This window comes from Microtus pennsylvanicus, chromosome 15, assembly GCF_037038515.1.
Source record: "Microtus pennsylvanicus isolate mMicPen1 chromosome 15, mMicPen1.hap1, whole genome shotgun sequence".
Taxonomy (NCBI): Eukaryota; Metazoa; Chordata; class Mammalia; order Rodentia; family Cricetidae; genus Microtus; species Microtus pennsylvanicus.
The window spans coordinates 34,149,424-34,176,517 of NC_134593.1; the positions used below are offsets into that span (position 1 = coordinate 34,149,424).

Sequence of the window (27,094 nt, forward strand, 5' to 3'; positions counted from 1 at the left end):
ATCTGAGTTTGTGTATGTGTCCTTTGTAGAAAGAATCTTCAAGAGGGAGACACAGAGACAAGGAAGACATAAAAATTGTTAAGGAGAGGACTCCAGAAAGCGAAGAAGAACATGTAGAATGGGAGACTAACAGAGATGGTGAGTTCGGAAGTTTTCGCTTGGCTCAGATCTGACTGTTCACTGGCCTGCTGTGGGTTTTGAGAGACCTTTCAACTGTGATCCTCACATTGCTTCAGAATCATCCTGTTGATGAGAACGGCATTGTCAGGCAGAAACAGATAGATAGTAGCAGTTCGGGTACAGCAAAGGCGGTTTGCACTGTTTCAACTTGCTCTTTCTTTCTCCCCCACTCAGAACTTTATTGTGTCCTTTGGGATTTTCTTCCATTTGTAAACCTTAAAATTCCACAATACTAAGTTTTAAAAATTTAATCTAAATTTTTTACATAAAATAAATGAGACTATTAAAATTAATTTTAAGAAATTGTTGGCTTTAGTTTTCAGAAGAAAGTGAAGTTACATAATAATTGAATACTGATATTTATGAAAATTAGAAAAACCATCTTTGACTCATTGTCTTGCCAAGTAAACACCATAAAAGTCTGTCTTCTCCACGTCTTTGATGTTCTGGTGAGTGAGCACTCTTAACCAAGGAATCAACATTTGTTGAATACATTGTAATACGACTTATATCTTCACCTGAGAGTATTGGCTTTAAGAACCTATACCTTTTTAATGTAAGCTGAAGACAGACCAGTGCTAGACAATACAGTGTGTAGACTGTTGCCTGTAGCTGCTGGTAAGCTTGCATCAGAGCACAGCCCCTGCCTGTTTGGTCACATACTGCTTTTGAGTTACAGTGTCCTGTGACAGGGACCAAGAACTTACAGGACTAAAGCCCTTGTGACTATTATTTCAGATGCTGTCTGAGGATGCCACTAGACTGAGATGGGAAAGCACTCTAGTCACTTTTCATGACTGGAAAATCAGTACTTATTGAGGAAACCACCAGTGCTGTCTATGAAAAAGTTGTTTCTACGAACATATAGAAATTTTGCTTATGATTAATTCATTGAAATTTTATAATACCTCTTCTATAAAATAACAGGAAAGGTATAATACCCTGTTGTGGTTAATGAATTATGTAATATATTGAAGGATTTGATACTCTTTCATTCTGTGTAAGATATCTTTCTATTTCTATATAAAGTCAATATATTCCATTGCATTGGAAAGCCAATTTCTTCCTTTCTCATCAACTTAGTATATTTATTCTATGCTCTCTTCTATACCTTTAGTTTTCTTATGTGTACATGGGTGTGGGGGAGTATGGAGAGGGCTGTTGAATGTGAATGACCCATAGGCTCATATATTTAAATGCTTGGTCCCCAGCTGGTGGAACTATTTGGAAAGGATTAAGAGGTGTGGCCTTGTTGGAGGAGGTGTGTCCCTGGGGGTGGGCCTTGAGATTTCAAAAGCCAAACCATTCTCAATTAGCTTTCTCTACCTCCAACCTGTGGATAAGGATGTAAGCTCTCAGCTACTGCTCCAGCGCCATGCCTGCCTGCTGCCATGTTCCCTCTCCTATGATGGTATGATGGTTGTGGTTTTTCCTTCTTGCTTCCTAATTCTTCCCTTATTTGTTCATCATGTAGAACAACCTAAAAAAAATATCATCGCAGGAGAAGAAAAATACATGAAATGAAAGTACTTTGGTAATCTTGGAAGCAGATTCATTATCCTAAAATAAACTATAAAATATCAAAGCCACAGAAGACTTGAATGTGTAAAAATTAAAAATGGTTTTATAACTAAATAAAGAAATTAAAAGTAGATGTTATACCGAAGAAAATACTTGACATATGTAAGCATTAATGAAGATAATGCTTCATATTACATATAATGAACTGTCATAGATATTAAAGAAGACAGTCCCATTTTTAAAAACTCATGAAATTTTAAATGGATAATGCCTAAGAACTAGAAATGGCTAATAAGTATCCAGCTTTGCTGCAGGGAAAGACTCATAAAAAACAAAGACAGAATTGTCTACCCATCAGTTTCCCAGAAATAAAAATACTGTTTTTAAAAGTGGTAATTTCCATTGGCAAAGTTGTGTGTGAGTTCAATTTTGCCGCAGTAAAAACAGAAACTGTATGTTGATTCTAGCAAACCTAGTTTGAGAAACTTCATAGAAAAATCCTTGCACTCCTAAATCAAGGCAGTTACTATAGCAGCCCTGTGTATAGCAGCAAGACATTGGCATCCCTTCAGTGGAAGAATGGATGAAGAAAGTATGGAATATATACATATTAGAGTACTACTCAGCAGTAAAAAACAAGGACTTCTTGAATTTTGCATACAAATGGATGGAAATAGAAAACACTATCCTGAGTGAGATAAGCCAGACCCAAAAAGAGGAACATGGGATGTACTCACTCATATTTGGTTTCTAGCCATAAATAAAGGACATTGAGCTTATAATTCGCAATCCTAGAGAAGCTAAATAAGAAGGTGAATCCAAAGACAAACATATAGGCATCCTCCTGAATATTAACCTTCATCAGGTGATGAAAGGAGACAGAGACAGAGACCCACATTGGAGCACCGGACAGAAATCTCAAGGTCCAAATCAGGAGCAGAAGGAGAGGGAGCATGAGCAAGGAACTCAGGACCACGAGGGGTACACCCACACACTGAGACAATGGGGATGTTCTATTGGGAATTCACCAAGGCCAGCTGGCCTGGGTCTGAAAAAGCCTGGGATAAAACCGGACTTGCTGAACATAGCGGACAATGAGGACTACTGAGAACTCAAGAACAATGGCAATGGGTTTTTGATCCTACTGCACGTACTGGCTTTGGGGGAGCCTAGGCAGTTTGGATGCTCACCTTACTAGACCTGGATGGAGGTGGGCGGCCCTTGGACTTCCCACAGGTCAGGGAACCCAGATTGCTCTTCGAGCTGATGAGGGAGGGGAACTTGATCGGGGGAGGGGGAGGGAAATGGGAGGCGGTGGCGGGGAGGAGGCAGAAATCCTTAATAAATAAATAAATTTATTTAAAAAAAAAAGACATTGGCATCCCTCAGGAGTAGACTGGCTGCATAAGCCATGGTATATTAGCTAATCAAATTCTTTCCAGATACTAAAGTAAAGATAATTGAGCTGTGTGTGTGTGTGTGTGTGTGTGTGTGTGTGTGTGTGTGTGAGAGAGAGAGAGAGAGAGAGAGAGAGAGAGAGAGAGAGAGAGAGAGAGAGAGAGATATGGAGGGACCTTGTGTATGTGACAATGTTTGTAGTTTTGTGGGTGGGTGGAGGGGTGGTTATTCTTTTCTTGTTTTGATACAGGATCTCTTTTACTGGTTCACCCTAGCCTCAGACACATTCTTCTGCTTCATCCTTCCCAGTGCTGGAATGACAGATGTGAGCCAGTATGCCTTGCAGTTCCGTTGCTGTACTGAGAATTTTATGTATGCAGCACTAATCTGCCATTTAGTGTTGACACTATGAGGATGACCATTGGGGTCTAAAGGGAATTTTCTGTTTATTTTTGTACTCAGATTTGTTTAAGACTTTAAGTGAAAGTGTGTCAGAAAAGCAAGGAAATCTCAAATATTTAGTCTTTAATCCTTTTTGTAGTTTTTAAGACCTATTTTTAGATAATAGAAACAATTTTGATATTAAAGAGTGTGAATATTCTTAAGACTTGTACCCCCCCAAAAAAGACTTGTACCCCCCAAAAAAGACTTGTACCCATATTAGTAAATCATTTTATAGGCTAGATGTACTAACTTCCATTCTACCACTATACCCTTACTGTGCCTCACCAAACAATGCTGTAATGAAAATGCTCTGCAAAACATTTAGAAGATTTATTTATATGTCGTTTACATCTTTTTGTGTGAATTACTTTGTCCATGTACTCAATCATCTTTTCCATTAATTAATAAGAATCTATTTAAATAACGTCAACCTTTCTTTGTTGTGTTGGCATCTTTTTGTTCCATATTTCTGCTGTGTTAAATATACTATTGTCACCATATATAATATTTTCCCGATGACTTAGAGTCATACTCTATACAGTACTGGTGAATCAGTCACTCAGGCAGTGGACATAGAGTTAGCAGCCCCACAGCAGGCAAGGATGCAGAGTGGTGTCGCAATGCATTTGAACTATGCGCAGCAATGAAATCTATTTTCTTGTGTTTAAAGTAATTAAGTGAACAGTGTTTAGTGATTTTATTTTTTAATTTCTCATTTTATTTATTTACCTTTGGGTGGCAATTGTTGTAAAGTGCTAAGGGTGTACAGGAAGCACATTGGCTTGTGACCAAGCCACGTATGGTCAAGGATTAGTCTGGAAGTCAGTGGATCCCTTCCTCCAGGTTTCTTGGGTGAGGGGTTGAGTGCCACTAACTACTGAGAACAACTGTAATTGCAATAGAAGATCTTTTAACACACACCCCCTTCCCTTTACTCTTTAAAAACAAAAGACAAACAAGCAAAAACAGTCCTTACCCTTTGCATCAGAAAAGACTGGGCATGAAAGGTGACACTAGATCCATTGAATGAGTGGGTGGATCTGATATAAACAGATAATCTAGGTCAATTGAAACAAAAATGCTAGAACTCCTTAAATTAGCAACAGGGACCGGGACAGGCATGGACACGCGCACCTTTTACCCTAGCACTTCTGAGGCAGAGACAGGCAGATCTCTGTAAATTCAAGGCCAGCCTGGTCTACAGAGTGAGTTCCAGGACAACCAGGGCTCTTACACAGAGAAACCCTGTTTCAAAGAACAAAGAAACAAAATTAGCACACATTAGTGTTAAATTAGTTACCTTTCCTTTTAGACACAAATCAGTCCTCTCTCTCCCAATCAAAAGGGCAGAATTAGAGAACTAAAGTCCCAAACTCCTGGCCTAACCTCCCCTTAGTAAAGAGGCTAAAGCAGGGACACAGGTCCTCTTACCCTGTGTGAAGAATTGAAGGCCTTGGCGCCCTCTGTGCATAGGTTAGTACTTGAATTGTGACTTCTGTTTTGCTTTCATCCAGTTTTTTTTTCTGTGCTGGGGCTCAGAGCCATGGCCATAAGCAGATAAATACTCCATCACTGCTACATCCCAGCTTGAATTGTAGCTGTTTAAAATCTCTTGTAATAAAAACCCACACATCTGATAGCCATAAGACACTTTCAGAAAATATAGAAACTGTAATATTAGATTTTCAGAAGGAATTGAGTTCTTCATAGAAATATTATTTTAATGAAAGAATACACTTTTAAAAGTTCTATAAAAATTTGCTGAAAGGTCTAATTCTCTACACATAATTATAATAGTGTCTAACAAATAGTGGAATTTGTATTTTAAAGATTCTGACAATGGAGATATTAATTATGATTATGTGCATGAGTTGTCATTGGAAATGAAGCGTCAGAAAATACAGAGAGAATTAATGAAATTGGAACAAGAAAACATGGATAAAAGAGAAGAAATTATCATTCAAAAGGAGGTATGTATATTGAAGTGAATGTATTACTAACATAGCTGTGGATATTGAGCACAGAAGTCAACTCCAAGCTGTAGCTTAATTCATACTAACACAGTGATAAACTATTCAGCTCCCCACGTATCAGCGCCACCATAAAAGATTAATTATTCAATCTTTGCATGATGTTTTAAGTGGAAAATGTTTTTGCTGTTGAGCCAAACGGACACTCCATTGCCTGTACCCATCAGCCTGATACAAAATGAGTTCTACACATATCAGGCCCCTGATGTTTCTAGATTGTCCTGTTTACTTTTCTCATGTGTGGAAATAGAATTTATTTGGAAGTAGTTTCTGATTTTCCTGAGGAAATTTTTCAAAATTTTAACTTTAAAGTTCTTTTTTGAGTCTGTATTTGCTAGAACTGCTTAGGTAACACATAAGTTCAAAGCATGGGTTCTGGAGTTGGTCTCATGTCGGTGGATAGGACTGCTCTGGTTTTTATCTTTCCCCCACAACTATTTTTACTTATTTATTTATTTATGTTCCGTGAGTTTCTGAATTGCCTTAATAACTAATTTGACAGGTTTCCCCAGAAGTGGTTAGATCGAAATTGTCTCCATCGCCTTCTCTGAGAAAATCCAGTAAATCGCCAAAGCGAAAGTCAAGCCCCAAGGCATCTTCAGCTGGCAAGAAAGAGCGGAAGGCTGCTGTGGTGGCTTCTCCACTGTTGGACCAGCAGAGGTCAGTAGGTGATTTCAGTGTCGGAGAGCAGGATGTTTCTAGTGTTGCGAACAGAACTGCTTACTCGGTTATAGACAGTGACTCTGCCGTGCTAGTCTAGCCCTTTCTTAGGGACATAAAGACAAGGAAAAAAATATCCACATCACATACACACACTGGAGTTTTCCAACTCTGGGATAGTGTGTGTGGTATGGATATGTTTTTATACTTTAGACAATATCTATCACTTTTCAAAGTAAGTACTATTTTTTAATTGTTTTTATTGAGCTATATATTTTTCTTTGCTCCCCCCTTCCTCTCCCCTTTCCTCCTACCCTTTCCCATCGTCCCCATGGTCCCAATTTACTCAGGAGGATTGTCTAAGTGCTATTTTTATATATCGAATTGGAACACAAATACATCCTGCAACTTTCTTTGTTCAAGTTGCTTTTTTTTTTTAACATATTTTAGCTTTTAGTATTTACTACATATTTGTCTTTCTGTTGTCCCGTGTCTTTGTTTACAGTTTGTAAGCATTGTATGTACAGGGAGTGTTCTGCTTATTTCTCTGTTTACATGTCACGAGAGGAGCATGCACTCAGCAGTATGTGCATAGATTAGATATACTGTGTATGTGATAAAGCAGTCAGCTAAAGAAATCAAAATAGGAATAATGATTATAACTACATTAAGGACTAAGAACAAGACAGGAGACAGTTCCTCTATTATGTAAGTTTGAATTAAGGTACATATACTACTTTTTATTTTTATTTTTTTTAACTAAAAATATGCCTTAATACTATTTGGCAAATCTTGTTTAGCTGACCCCACAGTAAAGCTCATGTTATCTCCTGCTTTCAGACCGTAACTCGGGCTTCAGTTCCTTTATCTGTCTGCCTACGTAACATGGTGCCTACCTCTGAACAAGGCAGACAGATTTTTCACTCAAATACCTCAGACCAATTTAGATACTGTAAGAGAAATCTTAAAAGAACAATCCAGTTAAATTTTATGCTGTTGAAAAACTTTTTCTCACCTCAAAGTGAAACTCAAACTCCTTAAGAATGACATTTATGCTTTGACCTTTTCTATCTTGTCAATATTTTTATTTCATTCTGCCCTGTCTGCTTAGTTCCTAATACTCAGTCCTGTAGGCTTTAATTTAAATTCCAAATTTTCTGTTAGGTTTCCTCATTTTTTCTTACTCTACATAGTTTCTTTCCCCATCAGAATTGGTGTAGATTCCTGTTCATCCTGATTGCTGTTTCCATCATATTTCAGCTTTGGCCTGTGCGTTTTACAACCTTTATTAAATTTAAGCCTCTTGAAAATTGGCTCTTGATGGTTCATTGTTCTCTCTCTGCACAGCTCCTCATTTACTGAGAACGTTTGCTTTGTAACAAGCACTCTTAGGAGCCTCTCTTTGTTCCTGGGATTGAGTCCTGTGAGGGGTCTGAAAGACGGCGACCTGTAGATTGATGTGAGCCATCCTGACTTGCTCTTCTTCCTCTCAGTTCATCCGTTTGTCCAATAGATTATATCGCCCAAGCTGCCTTTATTTTCTTACCTTTCTGTTTATGCATTCCTTGAAGCTTATTCTCCTCATAGAAATTTTAATAACTATTTAGATATAAAGGATTGATTTTTATCCTATTTTTCATATAATCTTTTACTATTAGCTCATCCTTTGATTTATTGATTTGAATTTTATCACATTTAAGTGCTATATTTCCTATATTCCAGTATGTTGCTGTTCTTAAGATGTACCTTATAAAAATACAGGTAAAACACTAAATTAAGTATAGCTTTTTGTGTTTTTAATTGAGACAGTCTTATGTAGCTCAGGCTTATCTTTGAAGCTTCCTTGAACTGGTATTATCTATCCTCCCAAGTGCTGGGATCACATGGATGTGTACCAACATACCCCGCACAATTATAATGTTTAATTTTAATATTTATTGTTACTGTGTATAGGAGAGTGAGCATGCTCACACCGCCACATGCCAAGCATATGGTGGTTAGAGGACAGCTTTCGACTTCTGGTGGTCATTTGTCTCCTTGGATCAAACTCAGGTCAACCGGCTTATGCAGCAAGGACTTTTACCTGCTGAGTTACCTTGTTAGCCTTTGTGCAGTATTACATTGCCTTTGGTCTGTCGTGTGTGTATGTGTGTGTGTATTTCTAACAATTAATGGAGGGCCTTGGATTGCTACATAATTAATCATTGTATCACTGAGCTACATTTGTAATCTGCAGGTAGTTTACTTTAATTTCATTGTCGAGTCATACTATAAACTGTTGGAAGACATACTAAACTCAAGGACGGGACTCTCTATTAAAACTGAGTGGGATATTTCAACCAATGCTAGTAAATCAACTGAATAACAGACTCATTGATCTTTTTAGGTTAGCTTAATAGATAGATGTAATTACTGGCAAATTAAGTCATACTTTTCTCTGAAAGCTGGTGCTTTCTTTGATGCTCATTCTAAGATGCAGTATGATAGTATCTGGAGATGCACATTACAGTGTGATTTTTTAGTCAAATGCATTCTCTGTTTTGACCATTTGCTTTTTTAACTTGGGTGAAGTTTTCTGTCTAGGTACTTTTATAAAGAAAAATATGAACTCTGTTTAAAATTGCTCAGAATAGTTACAAAGTGATATAAAGATGATAAAGGTAGACAGTGGACTCCATGCCCTGAGTAGGAAGTATAGTGTATTATGTTGTGAAAAGAATACCCAGCAGTCTTTAAAATGGTGAAAAATCTTGCTGAGCTCAGTTCCTTATTTGGAAAGCAATGCAGTATAATAGAATTTTGCTTTCCACCTCTGTGTCTTTAAAGGTGATATGAAGAAATTCCAATTTTATTACTTTTTAAGTTTGAGAATTTCATACATGTGTTTACTGTGTTTGTGCCATTTCTTCTTGTCCCCTCTCTAACTTCTCCTATGTCCTTCCACCCTCTCTCAAACTCTTCTATAGTTATTTTATACACCCCTCCCCCCCACGCATGCACATTGGTGTTGCCCTTATTAAGTTCTTTAAGGCGTTTCTGGTTATGGTAGCAGCTGAATCCTAAGATGTTGGTGTTAACACAGCAGCAGTTTCTCAGGCATGTGGATTCAAACTGGGTGTTTCTGGACTGGAGAGATGGTCAGTCACTGAAGTGCTGACCTGCAAGCATGGAGCCTGAGCGTACTCTCCAGAGCCCACATAGATAGATGGGCATAGTGGTGTGCGTTTGTAGTTCCTGACTGTGGAGACAGAGTAGGAAGGAAGCTGGCCAGCCAGTCTAGCCTCATCAATGAGCTACAGGCAAATGAGGGACCCTGCCTCAACGGAGGTGGGCAACCTTGCAGGGTGACATGTAAGCTTGAGCTCTAGCCTCCACACATATAGGAAACGTGTACCCATGGACCATGTTGAAATTTTCTTGACCTTTCAAAGAAATTGAGAGAATAGAATGAATATATAAGGGAAATAAATGGATGTTGTATTTATTTAGCTCTGTGGCGTACAGTAGCCTGGCATATGGAAATCCTTGAAGAGTCATTTCAGAGAACTGTACTGTAGAGAGTTTAGTGCTGGGCCAGGAGGAAGACCAGTGAACATGCAGCTTGTCTCTATTATGTATGTGGAGTAATGTGGAAATACACTTTTATGAAGGATTCCACCATGTATTCATCTCTAAAATCTTAGAATGAATGACAAATATTGTCTGGTTTCTCTTTAAAGAGGGCAAAAGTTTAGAAATAGAGGCATATATTATGATGTTGTGCATAAAAGGTTTCTATAATCTCATGAAGTATTGAGGTTTGCAGCTATCACTGTTGTTGGTAGAAGACAACGATACAGGGATTTGGTCATCAGATTTTAAGAATCTCTTACTGATATAACTGGCTGTTCCTGTCTACATTAATAAAGAGGGATATGGACCAAGAGAGCTTAATTTTCTGAAGAGTAACCATGAGTCAAATGCTTTTATGCTTTTAATCTTTTTAACATCTTACCAGCAGTTCTGAGGACTGTGCTATCCATTATAATAATATATTCAGTGAACCTTGGGACTGCAGAAAACTCAAGGTCATGTGAAATGAGCTCCACTGAAACCTACTCCAGGTGTGAAGTCAAGGGGCTCCTTAAAATCCTAAGAAAACGTTAGACCACTGAGCAGATGGTGCATTCAGAATTGTCCACACAGAAACAGGAATAAATTTAGACAGTTAGATTCATAAACTTAGCACTTTCATGAGAATATTGCATTGCTGGGTTTAGTTTTTTTTGTTGTTGTTGTTGTTGTTGTTGTTGTTTTGAAATTGGAAAAAGTCTGTGTAAAGACATTTTTGGGAGGAAAGATTTTCATGTACATTGAAATGATTAAATATGGAATTAGTAGAATGGTTGTGACTTAAAAATACCCAACTTGAAGACAAAGTTGAGATTCTGGAAGAAGCAACTGGATGTTGTTTGCTGTAGTCGCACCTGTTGCTTTTCTGCAACACAGGTGTTGTGGCCAAGAAACCATTGCCAAGTGAAGTGTTTATCCTTCATGTTTTCTTCAAGAATTTTAAATTTGGGGTTGTATGTTTCGGTCTTTGATACAGTTTGAATTAATTTCTGTATGTGATCCAAGATAAAATTTCAGCTTCATTTTTTTGGTACATGGCTAACTAGTTTTAAATGACTAGATATTAAAAGGAAGAGACAGAGAGGTATTGAAGTGTGTTAAAGGTCTTTATAATGTTATGTTGGTATGGTATTTTTCCTTTTGTATTTCTTGCTTTGTGGTTATGACTAACCTAGAATTCTGTGAAGCATGGGGTGGCCTTGAATTCACAGCAGTCTCTCCTCAGTCACCCCAGTGCTGGTTTGCATCACCATGGCCACCCAGGTGCTGGAGTTACAGGCATGCATCACCTTGACACCCAGGTGCTGGGGTTACAGGCATGCATCACCTTGACACCCAGGTGCTGGGGTTACAGGCATGCATCACCTTGACACCCAGGTGCTGGGGTTACAGGCATGCATCACCTTGACACCCAGGTGCTGGAGTTACAGGCATGCATCACCTTGACACCCAGGTGCTGGGGTTACAGGCATGCATCACCTTGACACCCAGGTGCTGGAGTTACAGGCATGCATCACCTTGACACCCAGGTGCTAGAGTTACAGGCATGCATCACCTTGACACCCAGGTGCTGGGGTTACAGGCATGCATCACCTTGACACCCAGGTGCTGGGGTTACAGGCATGCATCACCATGGCCACCCAGGTGCTAAGGTTGCAGGCATGCATCACCTTGACACCCAGGTGCTGGGGTTACAGGCATGCATCACCTTGACACCCAGGTGCTGGGGTTACAGGCATGCATCACCATGGCCACCCAGGTGCTGGAGTTACAGGCATGCATCACCTTGACACCCAGGTGCTGGGGTTACAGGCATGCATCACCATGGCCACCCAGGTGCTGGAGTTACAGGCATGCATCACCTTGACACCCAGGTGCTGGGGTTGCAGGCATGCATCATTGCACCTCATGATGCTCACCTTTTTTATCTATGTTTCTATATGGGCTAAAATCATGCAGCTTTAGCCGTTGTTTTTATAATGTTATATCTTTTCCTGAAACTCTTCCACTGTTACTAACTTCTCTTAGAAACTATCCTTTGGAATGACATCATCTACAAGCATTGTTTAGAAAAAACAGTAAATAAGTTCTTTGCTCCTTCTCACTTTCCCCCTGCGTATTGGCTGTTAGTATATAGCGTAGTAAAAGGACAAGTAATTGAAAAGAGGGTTGCTGCTTTTTAAGAAGCTCTTTAAAATATCCAGGTGGAGTTCCAGAAATATTGAGACTTCTAACTGTAGTTTTGTATGCCTTCAGGACTTCAAAGAGCAGCCAAAGTAAAAAGAAAGGGCCACGTACTCCTAGTCCACCTCCTCCTATACTGGAAGATATCATTCTGGGGAAAAAATACAAAGAAAAGTATAAAGTGAAAGACAGGATAGAAGAAAAACCAAGAGATGGAAAGGACAGAGGACGGGATTTTGAAAGGCAAAGAGAAAAAAGAGACAAGCCAAGGTAAGTAGAATTGTTTAGTCAATATTTATGTAAAACCAATACTCCTGACCGTGCAGAAGCTGTTGGGCATAGGTGAATGGCTTTTTACAATTATTTTTGTTTCAACTGTATATATTGTTTAATAGTTTCTACAGTGAGTCGTGAGATATGTTATTTAACATCAAATTATTTTTAGTATATTTACTTTAAGTGGAAGTGGGAAATGATAGCCATATTAGATGTGTAAAGTTGCATGTATGAATAGCAGTGTGAGACACATCCTCAGAATGTCATTCTGTACATTTGAAACTGCATTCATCACACGGTACTCTCCCACACACCATTCTGGTATCTCTGTGAATTTAATGGCTTTGACTCCTCATAGGTAGAATCATGCAGTATTTGACTAAACTATTCCCTTTAGTATAATGTCTGGAGAGCTCATCCATATTGTAGCATGTGGCATATTTTTCTTCTTCATAAGGCTGAGTAATATTTTATATGGTGCAAATCATACTTTGTTTATTCGTTCCTTCATGGAGAATGTTTCACCTTTGGGTTACTTTTAAATAGGACTGTTTTAACATGGGTCTATAAATATCTCTTCAGGAAATACTGCCAAGTCCAGTACATAAAGTTTTCTGCTGCTTTCTTTTGAGGCTTATATTGTTTTGATGTGTGCATTTGAAAGGTCGTGTGAAGATTGAGTTTGCCATCACATTTGTTGAAATGACTATTCCTCTTTAATTAATTCTGACCTCTTTGTGGAAGGTCATTTGAGCATGTGTTTGAGTATTTGCTTATGAGCACTTACTCATTCTACTGCATGGTTTTGTATGTGTTCCAAGCACAAATGTATGTGTATGAGATAACACTCAAATTCACTAGAATGGTCACTATAAATACAATTTTGTGCTTTTTAAATATATCTCTGTACTATGTTTTGAATTCTGAAAGTGAAACCTCCAACTTCAATCTTTTTAAAAATTGCTTTGGCTATTTATTTATTGAGTTCCCCTAGGTTTTCATAACTTTTAGGATACAAATTTTCTCTTGTAAAAATAAAAAAGCTCTTGGAATTTTGAAAGGCATTGGTTGTAGATTGCTTTTATAGTGTGGGTAGCTTAATAAATCTCTTGTTTTTTATTTTGTTCTTTTTAACAGCCTTTTACTACCATCTTTTAATATTCCTAAATATATTATTTTGGATGTGCTATAAGTATATTTTCTTAATTTCCTTTTTAGTTTGTTTATTGTAGTGTATAAAAGCATAATTAATGTTTTATATCATTTCGCCTATAACTTTATTGAACTCATTTATTCTAAAAGGATTTTGTTTTGTTTTTGGAGAATCTAGGTTTCCTATGTGCAGGATATTGTCATCTTCAAATATTTTTACTTTCCTTCCCTTTTAGAGGATGTTTATTTACTTTTCTGGCTAATATATTGCAAACTATGTTGAATAGAAAGAGCATCCTTGCTGTCATCCTTATCTATAGGAAAAGCCTCTATCTTTCTCTGTCAAGTGGTATGTTAACTATGGGTTTTTCATAAATGGCTTATTGATTATTATCATCATTATTTCAAACAGGGCCTCACTATGTAGCTCTAACTGTCCTGGAGCTTGCTATGTAGACTAGGGTGGCCTGGAACTGGCAGAGGCCTTAAACTCTGCCTCCTGAGTGCTGCTGGGATTAAAGGTGTGTGCTACCATGCTCAGCTCTACTGAGTACTGGTAAATGCTGCTGAATTTTGTCAGATATTTTTGTGAATTAGTATGTATGAGTGATTGTTTCCTTCTTTTAGTTAATGTGATATATTTTATTACTCATTTTTCAAAATGTTACACCACCCTTGCATTCAAGGAATAAACTCATGTGGCCATGGTATGTGCACTTTTATCATGCTGTTCAAATTACTTTGCTAGTGCTTTATTGAAGTGTTTCGTATGTTCATTTTCTTCCTTGTTTTAAGATTTGTGAAATACAACTTTGATGAGAGCCAGATTCATTCTTGATTGTTTTTCAGATTAATTCTTCTGTAAATTTAATGCTTCCCTTGAAAAAGCATATTTCTTTTCAGGGATCTCAGTCTCTTTCTGTCTTTCTTTCTCAAACAGAATTTATAAAGATTTTAAGAAGTAGGGAGATGGCGTGGTGGTCTGCAAGCAAGAGTACCTGAGTTCAATTCTCAAGTGCAGATAAAAAGCCAAACATGGCTACACATATCTGTAGTCCACCACTGCTGGGTAGAGACAGATGGGTCCTGACAGCTAGCTGGTCAGTTAGCCTTAACCTAGTTCAGTGAGAGACCCGTGTCCAGGCAGTAAGGCAGGGATTGATAGAGGAAGTTACTCGGTCCTGCTCTGGTCATCTCATGAATCCCTCCCCTGCAAAGGAGGATTTAGTTCAGGAACTAGAGAGAATGGCACAGGAAAAGGGTACAACACTCTTCTGTGAAAGGTGTGGGCTTCTCAAGAGAGTGGCCAGTCTTCTTGAGTTTTCATGTAATCAAAATTTTGAAGTTACGTGATCAGGACAAACATTTTTACAATCAAGTAAATTGCTTTGATACAAAATCCTAAGCAAATTATTTGGTCTTTGACATTTATTCAGCTGCAAAATAACCATAATACACTTCCTTGGGTTCAAGTCAGGACTAAATGAAAAAATACTTCTTAAAACTAAGCAAAAATTATGAATGCTGTTTTTCTACCAAAATGGCAGAAACTTGGGATTAGGCTCTAGAATTGGCTAGATTCATACCTCCTATTTTCAGTGGAAATGCTTATATAGTTCTATTATATTTTAGAGCAAGCCAGTTTCGTTACTTAGCTCAAACCTTTTATATAAACAGTGCAAATGGAGATTTGGGTCCATTCAGGCTCTCAACCATAGCTGCCACTTCCTGTCTTGATTGCAATTTTTTTTCTTTCTCTTCTTGGTCATTGGCTTTTGTGTGTGTGTGGGGGGGGGGGTGAACGAAAAAGAGCATCTCTCTATTATATAGTTCTGTCCTGGAGCTCACTCTGTATCCTGGGCTGGTCTTGAACTCACAGAGATCCACCTGTCTCTGCCTCCTGACTGCTGAGGTTAAAGGTGTGGGCTATCATGCCTGGCTGGTCTTTGACTTTTAAAGTAATAGAGGAGAAGAAAATGGAAGACTCTTTAAATCAGCATTTTCTGAAACTTAAAAGAATGTATGAGAAGAAAATATGGTTAAGATGATAAAGTCATTATTTGACAGTAGATTAGTATTTTAGCTTTAATGTACCGTTGATTATTTTAAGCTTAAACTGTAGTTTTCCTTTTAGGCACCAAGATCTAATAGAAATGTACTACATGGTATTTTTAAAAGATACTGTGGATTAACTGGGACTTTTGTGTGTGTATTCTTTGAGCTGATCATCAAAGAATATTATAGATACTCTTAAATCCATTTTTTAAATGTAATTTAAACAGTTTATTGCAGAATAGGCCTATCTCAAATGGTAGCATTTCTTGTTGGTCTTTCAGTTCCTTCAGCATTTTGATGGCAGACTTGATTGTGTCCCTCCAGCCACTGTTCTTATGCTGAACCACAGTGCCAGATGCCAGCAACTTCTCTCTGCATCTTGGTCTTGCCACAGAAGGAGCAAGTGCCTTGGCATGCTAGCTGATTTCAATTTTCTTCACCATATTCCGTAGGAAGGTACTATAGCAGGTCCCATATTTTCTAACGCTCCCTACCTTCTTGGTACGTTTAGCCATGTTGCCAGAACCTAGGCCCCAGCCTTGAGAGGAACTCTTGAGTCAGTTCTAAGTGTAACCTAGAAAGAAATTGAGAACTGAAGTTCAGCGGCAGTCATTCTTCATTTTTTATTTTTAAGTATTTATTTTGTTTTTGTTTTAGGAATCATAATATAATTAAATCATCTCTCCCTACCCTTTTTTGTCTCCAAACCCTCCCATGTACTTTTCCTTGTTTTCTTTCAAATTTATGCATGTTCCTAACTACATAAACACAACCTTTTTAGTCTGTATAGTGTTATTGCCTGTATATTTCCAGGGTGACCATTTGGTATTGGATGACCAATTGATATGCTCTTAGGGAAGGCTGTTTCTCCTGCTCTGAGTATTTGTTAGTGCCGGTAATTCTTTGTCTAGGTTTGAGGCCTCATGAGCTCACCCCATCCACGTTAGCATGTCTCTTGGTGTCATCCTTGTTCAGCTCGTGTTTAGACAGTCATGTTGGTGAGACTTCATGGGTTTAGCTTCTGACATTTCCAAGAGATCCAGTCTCACAGCAAACTTCCTGATCCTCTGGCTTTTTCCACTGTTTCCTGAGCCTTAGGTGCAGGAGTTGTATTGTGAATATATCTATTGGGATCAGGCTCCACAGTTCTGCATTTTGATTGGTTGTGGTCTCCTGTAATGGTCTCTGTCTGTTGCCCTTGTGGGTATAAAGACACAGAACGCAGTTGGGGATTATTCTGGCTTAGTAAAGTGACGGTTGTAGGTTCATCTCCAAGATTTCTTCTAGAGCTCTTGTTTGCACTTGACTCATAAATCACTTATATCTTTAAAAGACAGTGCCCTTGTAATTTTATAGCATTGTGAATTAAAGTTTATTCTGGGTTATTGCCTGTACTTCCAGCTTTCACTTTATATCTCATCTTAAGGACTTCCCATGGCTGGAATTGAAAACTCCTAAACAAGTTTCTTGTGTTTACTCACAGGTCCTCCTCCCCAGGACAGCACCATTCTCCTCTGTCTTCTAGACATCACTCCTCCTCCTCGCAGTCAGGATCGTCTATCCAGAGACATTCACCTTCTCCTCGTCGGAAAAGGACTCCCTCCCCATCCTACCAGCGGACTTTAACTCCTTCTTTACGGCGTTCCGCCTCTCCTTACCCAACACATTGTCTGTCTTCTCCTCAGAGGAAGCAGAGTCCCCCAAGACATCGCTCTCCAATGAGAGAGAAAGGGAGGCATGATCATGAGCGTACTTCACAGTCACATGATCGGCGTCATGAGAGGAGGGAAGGTATGCTCTGTGTTTGAGCTTTTGTTTCTCAGAGTTCTTGTACTTTATTTTAAAATTGCATATCCATATTTATCATTACATGAGGAATAGAAGAGTGTTGTATTGTATTGAGTCTTCTGTGACATCTCGACTGGGTCATGTAAAGTATTAAGTATGCACCAGTAGGCACTTCGAAGTATGTAAGTTGGTACCTTTTAAACCCTTTTAATGAGTACTTTTGGCTGTTTGAGTGTTCATGTATTGCTTTCTATGTAAGTTAAAAAAAAAAAAAGGAGAAAAATGAGTTGGGGACTTGGCTCAGTGGCAGAGCACTCATTTAGTATTTGCCTGACCGCGAAGATCAGTCCTCAGCATAGGACAGACAGACAGCCCAAGGAAGGTGAAAGTAAGGAATGCAGCAGATGAATTACCCAAGTTTATAAGAGCTGAAAGTGTGATAAAGGGCAAGGCCATGGGAAGCTCTCAGGTCGGCGGCCAACTCCTGCAGTTTCTAGGTATGGGTCACCAGTTCAGGCTAGATGCTTTATAGAGTAATAACTCTCATCTCTTTGTGTGCTTGTGTATTGTACTGTCTGCATGCATACATGTTTACCTGTGTGTGCACATATGTGTGCAGTTGGGAGTACAGAGTGTGCGTCTGTTGGTCTTGTCCTTATTGCTGTCTACCTTATTGTTGAGACCCTCTCTCGCTGAACCTCAGCCCCAGGCATTTGTCATCACATCTGGTTTAATTTTGTCATTTAATTTTTCTAACATGAATCTCCTTTTGTAATAAATCTTAAATGCTATGTGTGACATGTATCATCTAGTTCCCTGAAATGGTGAACAGGATTAGAGTTGTTTCCTAAACTGTGTTACAGAAACTCGAGGCAAAAGGGATAGAGAAAAGGAAACCAGAGAAGACCGAGAGTCAGAACATGACCATAGGGATGACAGAGAACCTCGAGACAGCCGGGACCGGAGAGATACTAGAGACCGCAGGGAACTGAGAGACTCCAGAGACATCCGGGACTCCAGAGAGATGAGGGACTATGGCAGAGATACCAAGGAGAGCCGTGATCCCAGAGATTCACGGTCAGCTCGGGATGTACATGACTACAGAGACCGTGAAGCTCGGGATACTCGGGAAATTCGAGATGTTCGGGATCCACGGGAAGTTCGGGATGTTCGGGATGTTCGGGATGCTCGGGATGCTCGTGATGCCCGTGATGCTCGCGATGTGCGGGATGTTCGAGATGCTCGGGATGTTCGGGAAATCCGGGATGTTCGGGAAACCCGGGATGCTCGAGATGTTCGAGATGCACGCGATGGTCACCGGAAGGAGGATGTGTACCAGGAAGAAGCCCGCAGTTATGGCAGAAACCACCTGAGAGAAGAGAGTTCTCGAGTTGAGCTAAGGAATGACTCTAGAAATGAGTCTCGAAGTGAAATTAGAAATGACAGGATGGGCAGAAGTAGGGGGAGAGGTCCAGAATTGCCTGAAAAGGGTAAGGTTTTGGCATGTTAATGAACTGTATCTTGAATATTCATATAGAAAACATTAACTTTCTTTAGGTTTCTTTTCTAAATGTCTTACTATGTACATCTATCATTAGCTTTTTGTGAGAGTAATTTGCAGTCAGTTGAATTCCACATTGTAATTACCAACTTGAATGAAAAAACTAATTACTAACAAGTAGTGTTTGGATAGTCATCCCACTGTACTGAGTAATGTAGAACACTATGAAAATTGATACAAATACAACAGAATCACAAGAAGATAATTTCTAATAAACTAGTGTATATGTGATCAAATGCTCATTCACGTAGAGTTAAAATGACATATTTTCAAAATTGATGCCAAAGTAATTGATTTATGTATTCAGTATTTATTACTTGCTTCAAACCATCATGTATCATTTTCTTAATCTAAAGAACTGTGAAATATTTGTGACTGTCTCCCAACTACTGAGATTTAATCATTTAATCCTTCCTGATCTGTTCCTCTAACCTGTTCCCAAGCATCACAGACTCCTATCTCTCTGTGCATCTCTCTGGCTTGATGCTGTAGTCCTTTTGGGGAAACACTTAAGTTTTGAAGGTCTTTTGGCTTCTTTATAATTGTCTTGGCTGTTGTTTCAGGGAATTTTCTGTTTGTTTATTTATTTTGATCTTGTCATATGACCTAGATTGGTCTTGAACTTGAGATCTTCCTTGCCCTTCTTTCTCTAGTATTGGAAATATAGACATGTACCATTAAGCCTAGTTTCTAGACTTTTCTTCATCCTTTACTTTTTCATGTAATTATTAGAAAATTTTGCAACATCGTGAAAAGCTGTTGAATTTTTCTTTAAAATATATTTGGCATATTATTTAAAATATATTTGGCATATTATTTAATAGTTTTCCCATTAAAATTTTATGCATATTTAAATTTTAAAAATCACAGCTGGGTGGTGATAGCATACACCTTTAATCCCAGCACTTGGGAGACAGAGGCAGGTGGATCTCTGTGAGGTTGAGGTCAGCTTGGTCTACAAAGTGAGTTCTAGGACAGCTAGGACTACACAGAGAGACCCTATCTTAAAAAACCTGAATAAATAAATATTAAAAATATATTTGGAAGGAATCAAAAATTCATAGGCTATTACAAAGAAATGAAAGGGAAACTTCTGTGCACTGGCCTTGCCAGTGTTAAAATCCTAGCACATCATCAAAAGAAGAAAGTATCGTGGCCACAAAGCCTGTGTACATGTGCGAGTGTGCACATAACTATTACATGAAAAGTCATACTGCCTTCTAATCAGGTTCATCATTACACTGCTGAAAGATTCCCATGTGTTGTTCCTTTGTAGCCACACCCATTCCTCCCGCATCCTGGACTCCTATAACCTCTGACAGATTTTTTGTTTCATGAGTGTTTTATAAATGAAGTCATGCTGTATACATTTTGTTGACACTGGCGGTTTTCACTTAGCACAATCTTCCTGGGGTACCTCCAATCTGTTGACAGTTTTTCCTTTTTTCTGGCCAAGTGTATTGGTAGATTTACATCATTTGTTTAACTCTTCACTGCTGAGATTTCAGGTACCTTCCAGTGTGTTGGCTGTTACGAATTACAATACTTAGAAAAATGAACATTTTTTTTCACATCTTTCTTTGTTGAGTTTTTGTTTTGTTTTGAGACTTAAGTCTCACAGTAGCCTGGCTTTGCTCTCCTGTTCCTCCTGTCTCATTCTCTCAGGAGCTGGGATTGTAGAATTGTTCGACTATGCCTACTTTCCACATCTTTTAATAAATTTTGGTTACCATTTCATTTCATCAAATTTCCTTGGTTCTATATTGGAATATTCTCATAATAAACATACAATTAAAATAATATATATAGATAGATAGATATATAGATACCCATTTTCTCCAACTTTTCATGATGTATCTATTAAATATGAAGAAGTAGGTTTTCGGAATGTTTTTCCTTACTGTTTTGGGAGTTAGTTTAAGTCGGTCTTACAGCTTTTTGTTCCCATCAGATGGCTTCCTTATAGATAGGACAAACTATGGCTTTACTTATATGCTGTAGTCAGTCTTTAGACAGCTTGGGTTCTCTGACCCACATAGTGTTTTTGTTGTTTTGGTTTGTTTTTTCAACATTGTTTATAACATTTTAGAATTTAAAAAAATTTAAAACTTTATACTGTTTTGAATAAAGATTGTGACTGATAAACTTGTTGCATAAAATGTATCTGTTAAATATTTTTGAACATCCTTTGTGTAGGAAGTCGAGGCACAAGAAGTTCCCAAATGGATAACCACAGTAGCAGCAGCAACTACCATGACAGCTGGGAAACTCGGAGCAGCTATCCCGAGAGAGACAGATACCCTGAGAGAGACACTCGCGATCAAGCCAGGGATGCTTCCTTTGAGAGAAGGCATGGAGACAGAGACCGTCGGGACAACCGGGAGCGAGGTTGGTCAGACAGCCGTGTGCCCTTTAGTACTCAACAGCTGGGGGATTGTTCTTCAAATCTGTTCCAAGTCACTGCTAACATATATGATTTAAACTCTGTGCTTGGTTCCATAGTTGAAGCTATTCATATAATCTTTGTGTGGTGCAAGAGAGATTATGTAAATAGCTACCAGTGCCTAATAAACGGATCTGAGGAGCTGGGGTTCCCCTACTGCATGTGGGTTATTGTATGTCCTGGCTAATCAGTAATTAACTGTTGTTGGTAATTTTACAAAGAGTGTCAGAGATCAGCTGTGGGGGAGGCGGTGGAAGGAAGGGAGAGCGAGGGAATTGAGAAAGGGGTCGGGGAGTATGGTGCTACTTGGGCTGGGGATCACCCAGAAAGACATGATGTTCCTATTCTGTCCTGAGAATCCATACTCGCTACATAATTTCTTTTGTATATCTTAAATAGAAGTTTCCTGATAATCTATTGGACGATCTTTAAATCATTTTGAAGTGGGATTACTAGGAAATACATCAGGGTTAGATGCAGAACAGAGTGTCTGTGATACCATCTGCTTTAGAGTGTTTATTAGACATCAAGGAAAGATGTTTACGTAGAGGTGTAAAGGGGCAAGGGAAGCACCTAGCTTTGCAAAGTGAAAACAGATTCTATTGAGAATGAAGTGTAGGTACAAATCCCTGAGATGGGAAGTAACTACTCTGTCATGTCCCAGAGTACAAAAGAAGACCGGGGTGACTGTAGTATGCTGACGTATGCCCAGACGTATTTTGTTCTCAGTTTCATAGTCTGAGTACAATATAGACAGACTGCTGAGATGGGGTCATTGCCAGGACTATGGAAAGTTCTGTTAGGTAAAGTAACAACTCTGTGGAATGCTGAGAAAGCTCTCTTAAGTAAAGAGGTGTTGTCTTTATTAGCCCAGAAATTGTGTGAGCTCGCTGGAAGGAACAGTGGGAAAGTGTAGAATTGGTATTGATGAAGTAAGTAGTCATACAGGCCAAAAGAGACTTGTCTGTTCCCAAGAAGCAAACATTAAATAATGTGCAGTGTGGGCTTCTGTACTAGGTAGCAGAACAGCTGGAGGAAAAGACTACAAGGACTCTACACAGCTATAAAAACCTCTAGGCCAGACTGGAATGGTCAGATTCCAGTGCTTCTTACTGGCTACAGACAACTGGTTTTAAGCACATGGGTCTGTCTGGGTTTTTGTGAAAAACGTGCACCATCCAGTTGGGGAACTGATGGCCGACACTGACCCATTGGACTGTTGATGATGTCATCACCTGACAAGAGCTGAACAAGTTCTGCAGGAATGAAGCAGCTGTAGAGATGGGGCGAGAAAGAAAGTGTTAGGATGAAATCAGTGTGCTGTATAGAATGGGACTGGGAAGCAATGAAGAAACACATCTTTGAAAAGGACATTTTAGGGGCGAGAACAGGATGCCAGTTTGGCATGGTGCTGTGGCACTTGTAGAACCTTTGCATTTTCCTTTAAGATGGGAAATTTTGGCTGGGGTCATAAAGGTTTTATCTGCTAAGAAAGTGACTGGACTCTCGAGCTTCTGGTGCTGCTGTGTCAGGTCACAGACAGGAACTACTGGGAAATTGTCATATTGGGTGCGGTGTTGTTGCCTTTCAGGTTACTTCATAATGGTGATTTTGGTTATAATCACCAAACTAAAAATTTCCCCCAAATGTGGGTCTGCTGGAAAAAAAAAGTTGTGATGCAGTAGATTTATTTAAAGTTGTAATGAATTTCAGCAAAAGGAGAAAGGAGTGAGGAAAGCAGACTTTTGGTTCTAGTGTTTCTAATTAACTCTGGCAAAGTTACCAGAATCACTTCTACACCAAAGCTGCTAAGTTTTTATAGAAAGGATAGTGAAGACTGAGTAGGATTTCACTGTGTTTGAGCTTGAAAAATCTATGAACTTTTAAAGGGACCTAGAAACTCATAAGGAGTAAATGTAGACAAATGTTACTTTTTAGCTTTTTTTCTTTTTCTTTTTTGTTTTTTTAATGCGGCCAGGGATAAGGCAAGCTCAAGTTACTAAATTAAACCTAGAAATATTCTAAAATGATTAGACATTTTAGTTGCCAACCCATTGAACATGCTGTAGCATGATTTACTGATTAATCAGCAAGTAGACATTATGAAGTATGAACGTAATCTCCGCGATTACAGTGTCAGTAGACATTATTATAGAGAAAGTAGTCTTCTGGGTTGCAGTGTCTAAGTCACGTCGCCATGTTTGCTGTTGAAAGAAAAGGCCTGTGCCGCACCCCCGTGCACATTTTTGATCCCAGACTAGTTTCCTGTTCGTCCAGGCTTTTGAGCTGCATGTATTCGGTTTCTTTGTTTGTGGGTTTTTTGTGAAGACTGGGGAGAGAGAAATACGTGAGAGGCAATGAGTCAGTCATTTTGTAAATTTGATTATTTTAAGGTTTGGGGGCATCAGTACCTCTAACTCCAGCTTACTAGAAATTAATATTGCAGCCACAAGTTTTAAACTTCTGTTTGTTCCTTATTTTCTCACACCTGTACTTTGGTCTGTATATATTTGGGACTGAAACTGGAGGTGTAACTTAGAGGGGTTCCTTTTCCTTTAGCTCCTGTGTTCTACACCTCCTGCCCCTGTCCTTTACCACCATGTTCTCAGGTCCTGCTGGGGGACAGACATGACAGAAAGTGGGGTTGAAGTAGTGGGCTGCAGACGGGGTAGGAGCATGCAGAGTGAAATCAAAGATGCATCAGTGCAGGGTAGGGATTGGTGGCAAGCAGAAAGCAGGGTCGCTAGAGAGCAAGTGAACATCATCGTTAAGAAAATAGTGTTTAAAGGTTAGACGATGAAGTTAAAAGTAAGTTCAGTACCTGATCTATAATTTGTTCCCACTGTAGCCTGACACTCTATTCAGATAAAATGTGAGACCGCCTACAGGTTATCTGACAAATCAGTCACTGACAAACTTGATTTGTATTGTAGATCAAAGACCAAGCTCACCTATTCGACATCAGGGAAGGAGTGAGGAGCTTGAGCGTGATGACAGAAGAGAGGAGCGGAGAGTAGACAGAGTGGATGAGAGAAGAGATGAGCGGGTTCGAGACAGAGACAGGGACCGAGAGCGAGAAAGGGAGCGCGAGAGAGAGCGGGAACGAGATCGGGAGCGAGAAAAAGAAAGAGAAAGAGAACTAGAAAGAGAGCGAGCTAGAGAGCGGGAGAGAGAGAGAGAGAAAGAGAGGGAGAGGGAGCGAGAACGAGAGCGAGATCAGAGAGATCGTGACCATGATCGAGAGCGAGAAAGAGAGAGGGAACGGGAGAGGGAAAAAGAACGGGAGCGAGAAAGAGAAGAGAGAGAGAGGGAAAGAGAACGGGAACGGGAGCGTGAGAGAGAACGAGAACGAGAGAGGGAGCGAGAAAGGGCAAGAGAAAGAGAAAAAGAGCGAGAACGACAAAGAGAATGGGAAGACAAAGACAGGGGACGCGATGACCGCCGGGAGAAGCGCGAGGACGTCCGGGAGGACCGGAGCCTCAGAGAAGGCCACGAGGAGAGAAAAGCCAAGTAAGGAGGGCGGGACTGAGTGTCGGTAGAGCCCCGTGTCCTTCCTGCTCCTCTCCCCTTCTATAACGCAGTCACTTCATGTGTGTTCATGCCTATTCGTGTACATTTATTTATTTGGTGTTTAAAATGTTTGTAGTTGTCTAGAAATGTAGTTCTGAGTTCTATGTATGGATTCCAGGGCTATATTTTTCCATAGTTGTCTATTTCTGTTCTGTCTCCCTCTCTCCGCATTAAGAATAATGAATGCAAACTTCAGACATTGTAGGCAAATGTATATTTCTTTTTAGTTCTGTCTCCTAAGATTAAAATTTTTAAGTCTTTCTTGTGGTTTTTTGCTTTGGTTAATATTTTTTCATGTGTCTACTGTCTTCCAATAGCAATGTTTTTGATTCTTGTTTTATATATAACCAACCCAAAAACTGAAAAGAAAAAGTTAGGAATGCTGCTATCTGTGACCAGAAATAGTTAAATGAGACTAATAACTTTGTCTTCTCACTGCTTTCTTATCTCGGTTCTCTGAGCTGACCTACAACTTTAAAAAAAAAAATGGGGAAACATTGTTTTGTGTAGGATTGCTGAATTACCATAATGTTTGTTTTATTATTCTAATTTCAGGTTTTCTTAAAAGTAATTTAAATGGTTTTTCTCAAGTTTTAAGTTCTGCTTTATCCTAGTCCATCAGCTACCCCTTGCTGTGTTAACAGTTTGCCCAGGAGTGAGCAGTGTCTTTCAGTGGGCTCAGCAGAGGGTGTCTCCTGCTGGGGTCACTCAGCACTGTTGGTGCATCTGCAGTTGACTTAAGCTCACCAAGGCCTGGAGGGCCCAGCGTGCCTTCATCACAGGTCTAGCAATCCCGGAGTCTTATTTCTCCTCCACATGACCCTAAGGCGGGCTTGAGTCCAGACGCTGAAACCCCAAAGCCCTTGAGTCCTCCATGTTCATACAGTGTGACTTATGGTCCATTTTCTTGTGTATAACAAGTCCGAGCCGACCCAAATTTAAACAGTATGGAGACAGGCCAGCTCTAGGTAGAGTTGGGTCCTGTGAATTGTCACGCTGTTCCTGGGGCTGTCCCCACTCGTGTGTTCACTCATATGTGTAAGGAGCTGTTCTACTTTCTCAGCTTTTGGCCCTGGTATCTAGAAACAGTGTTAACTCTTAGAAATTTAGATTTCGGTGAATAAAAGGTCAGACTTGATGAGCATGTGAGAAAGCACTAGGGTAATCTGCCCCAGGTGTGTAAGCTCCTGCTCAGCTAAAGGTTAGTTACAATAACAGATACAGCAAGTACCTGGGTTATCTCTTGATTTGCCATTAAGCAAGTGATTTAGTTCTATGATGATAAAGGGAATTTTTATAGTGTTTTCACAATGTGCCCACATGGTTCTGAACTAATTTAACTCACTTTAGTCTGAAGAGAAGGGCTTTTGCTTTTTTCCCCCAGTTTCAGATGGCAGAACTAAGATTTGGGGACCTCACGGAACTTACTTAGGTTACATGAAAGTAATGTGGCTATAAGTCAGACTCACAGCTTTTTAACTCCTAAAATGATTCGAGATTTTTCTTACCCCTCTTTTTCTGCATGAAACATATAAAATTGACAAGTTGTATTATAGAGTACATTATTTTATTGATTTTTCTACAGGATGTTACCAGCTTGTGTTTAGATCTGGCAGGTTTCCCTTGAGTGTCTCATGTGTGTGATGAGGGAACAGCCCCTGTGGGTTTTAACTCAGTTTTACATTGTAGCAAACTGCCTTTTGTGAGCACAGCTCTGGGTGCTTCTTTTCTGTGATTGTACTTCTACTTAGAGTCAAGAAAAGCAGGTGAAGAGCAGAGTACAGAGGACTCTTTTCCCCTGTGCAACTTTATAACTTGTATTTGTCCAAATTTAGGAAACGTTACAGAAACGAAGGGAGTCCCAGCCCCCGGCAGTCCCCCAAGCGCAGGCGGGAGCATTCTCCCGACAGTGATACCTACCACAGTGGGGATGACAAAAGTGAGTATCTTTTCTGCTGTGCATGCTCAGTGTAGCATGAACCCATCTTTGACACTGACTGTAACTCATGTGTCAGACTTCTGAAAATGCACCTTTTCCATGCTGCTAAATGTGTGCTTGTGTGAGTAAAGTGTGTCAGGATCCCATTTTATGAAAGCCACTATCTTTTCCTCATTTTGGTAGTTAGAGATGTATTTTTATTTTTATTGCCATTTTGAAAATTTTGAACTGGAAAGTGAGTTTGTAGTTTAAATATGATGTTCTGTTTACTGACCTAATGG

General features: G+C 39.4%; 1 protein-coding gene across 4 annotated transcripts in view; it reads left to right on the top strand.

Annotated features, from left to right (window-relative positions):
• Zc3h13 (zinc finger CCCH-type containing 13) overlaps positions 1–27,094 on the top strand; it is a 61,079-nt gene that overhangs the window by 21,939 nt on the left and 12,046 nt on the right. For all 4 annotated transcript variants that reach the window (XM_075950174.1, XM_075950177.1, XM_075950178.1 and 1 more), the window contains 9 exons: positions 30–138; positions 5,374–5,513; positions 6,076–6,233; positions 12,102–12,299; positions 16,996–17,303; positions 18,164–18,790; positions 21,058–21,249; positions 24,238–24,814; positions 26,710–26,813. In XM_075950174.1, the coding sequence (XP_075806289.1) occupies positions 30–138; positions 5,374–5,513; positions 6,076–6,233; positions 12,102–12,299; positions 16,996–17,303; positions 18,164–18,790; positions 21,058–21,249; positions 24,238–24,814; positions 26,710–26,813 (2,413 nt within the window). The remainder of the gene's footprint in view (positions 1–29; positions 139–5,373; positions 5,514–6,075; positions 6,234–12,101; positions 12,300–16,995; positions 17,304–18,163; positions 18,791–21,057; positions 21,250–24,237; positions 24,815–26,709; positions 26,814–27,094) is intronic.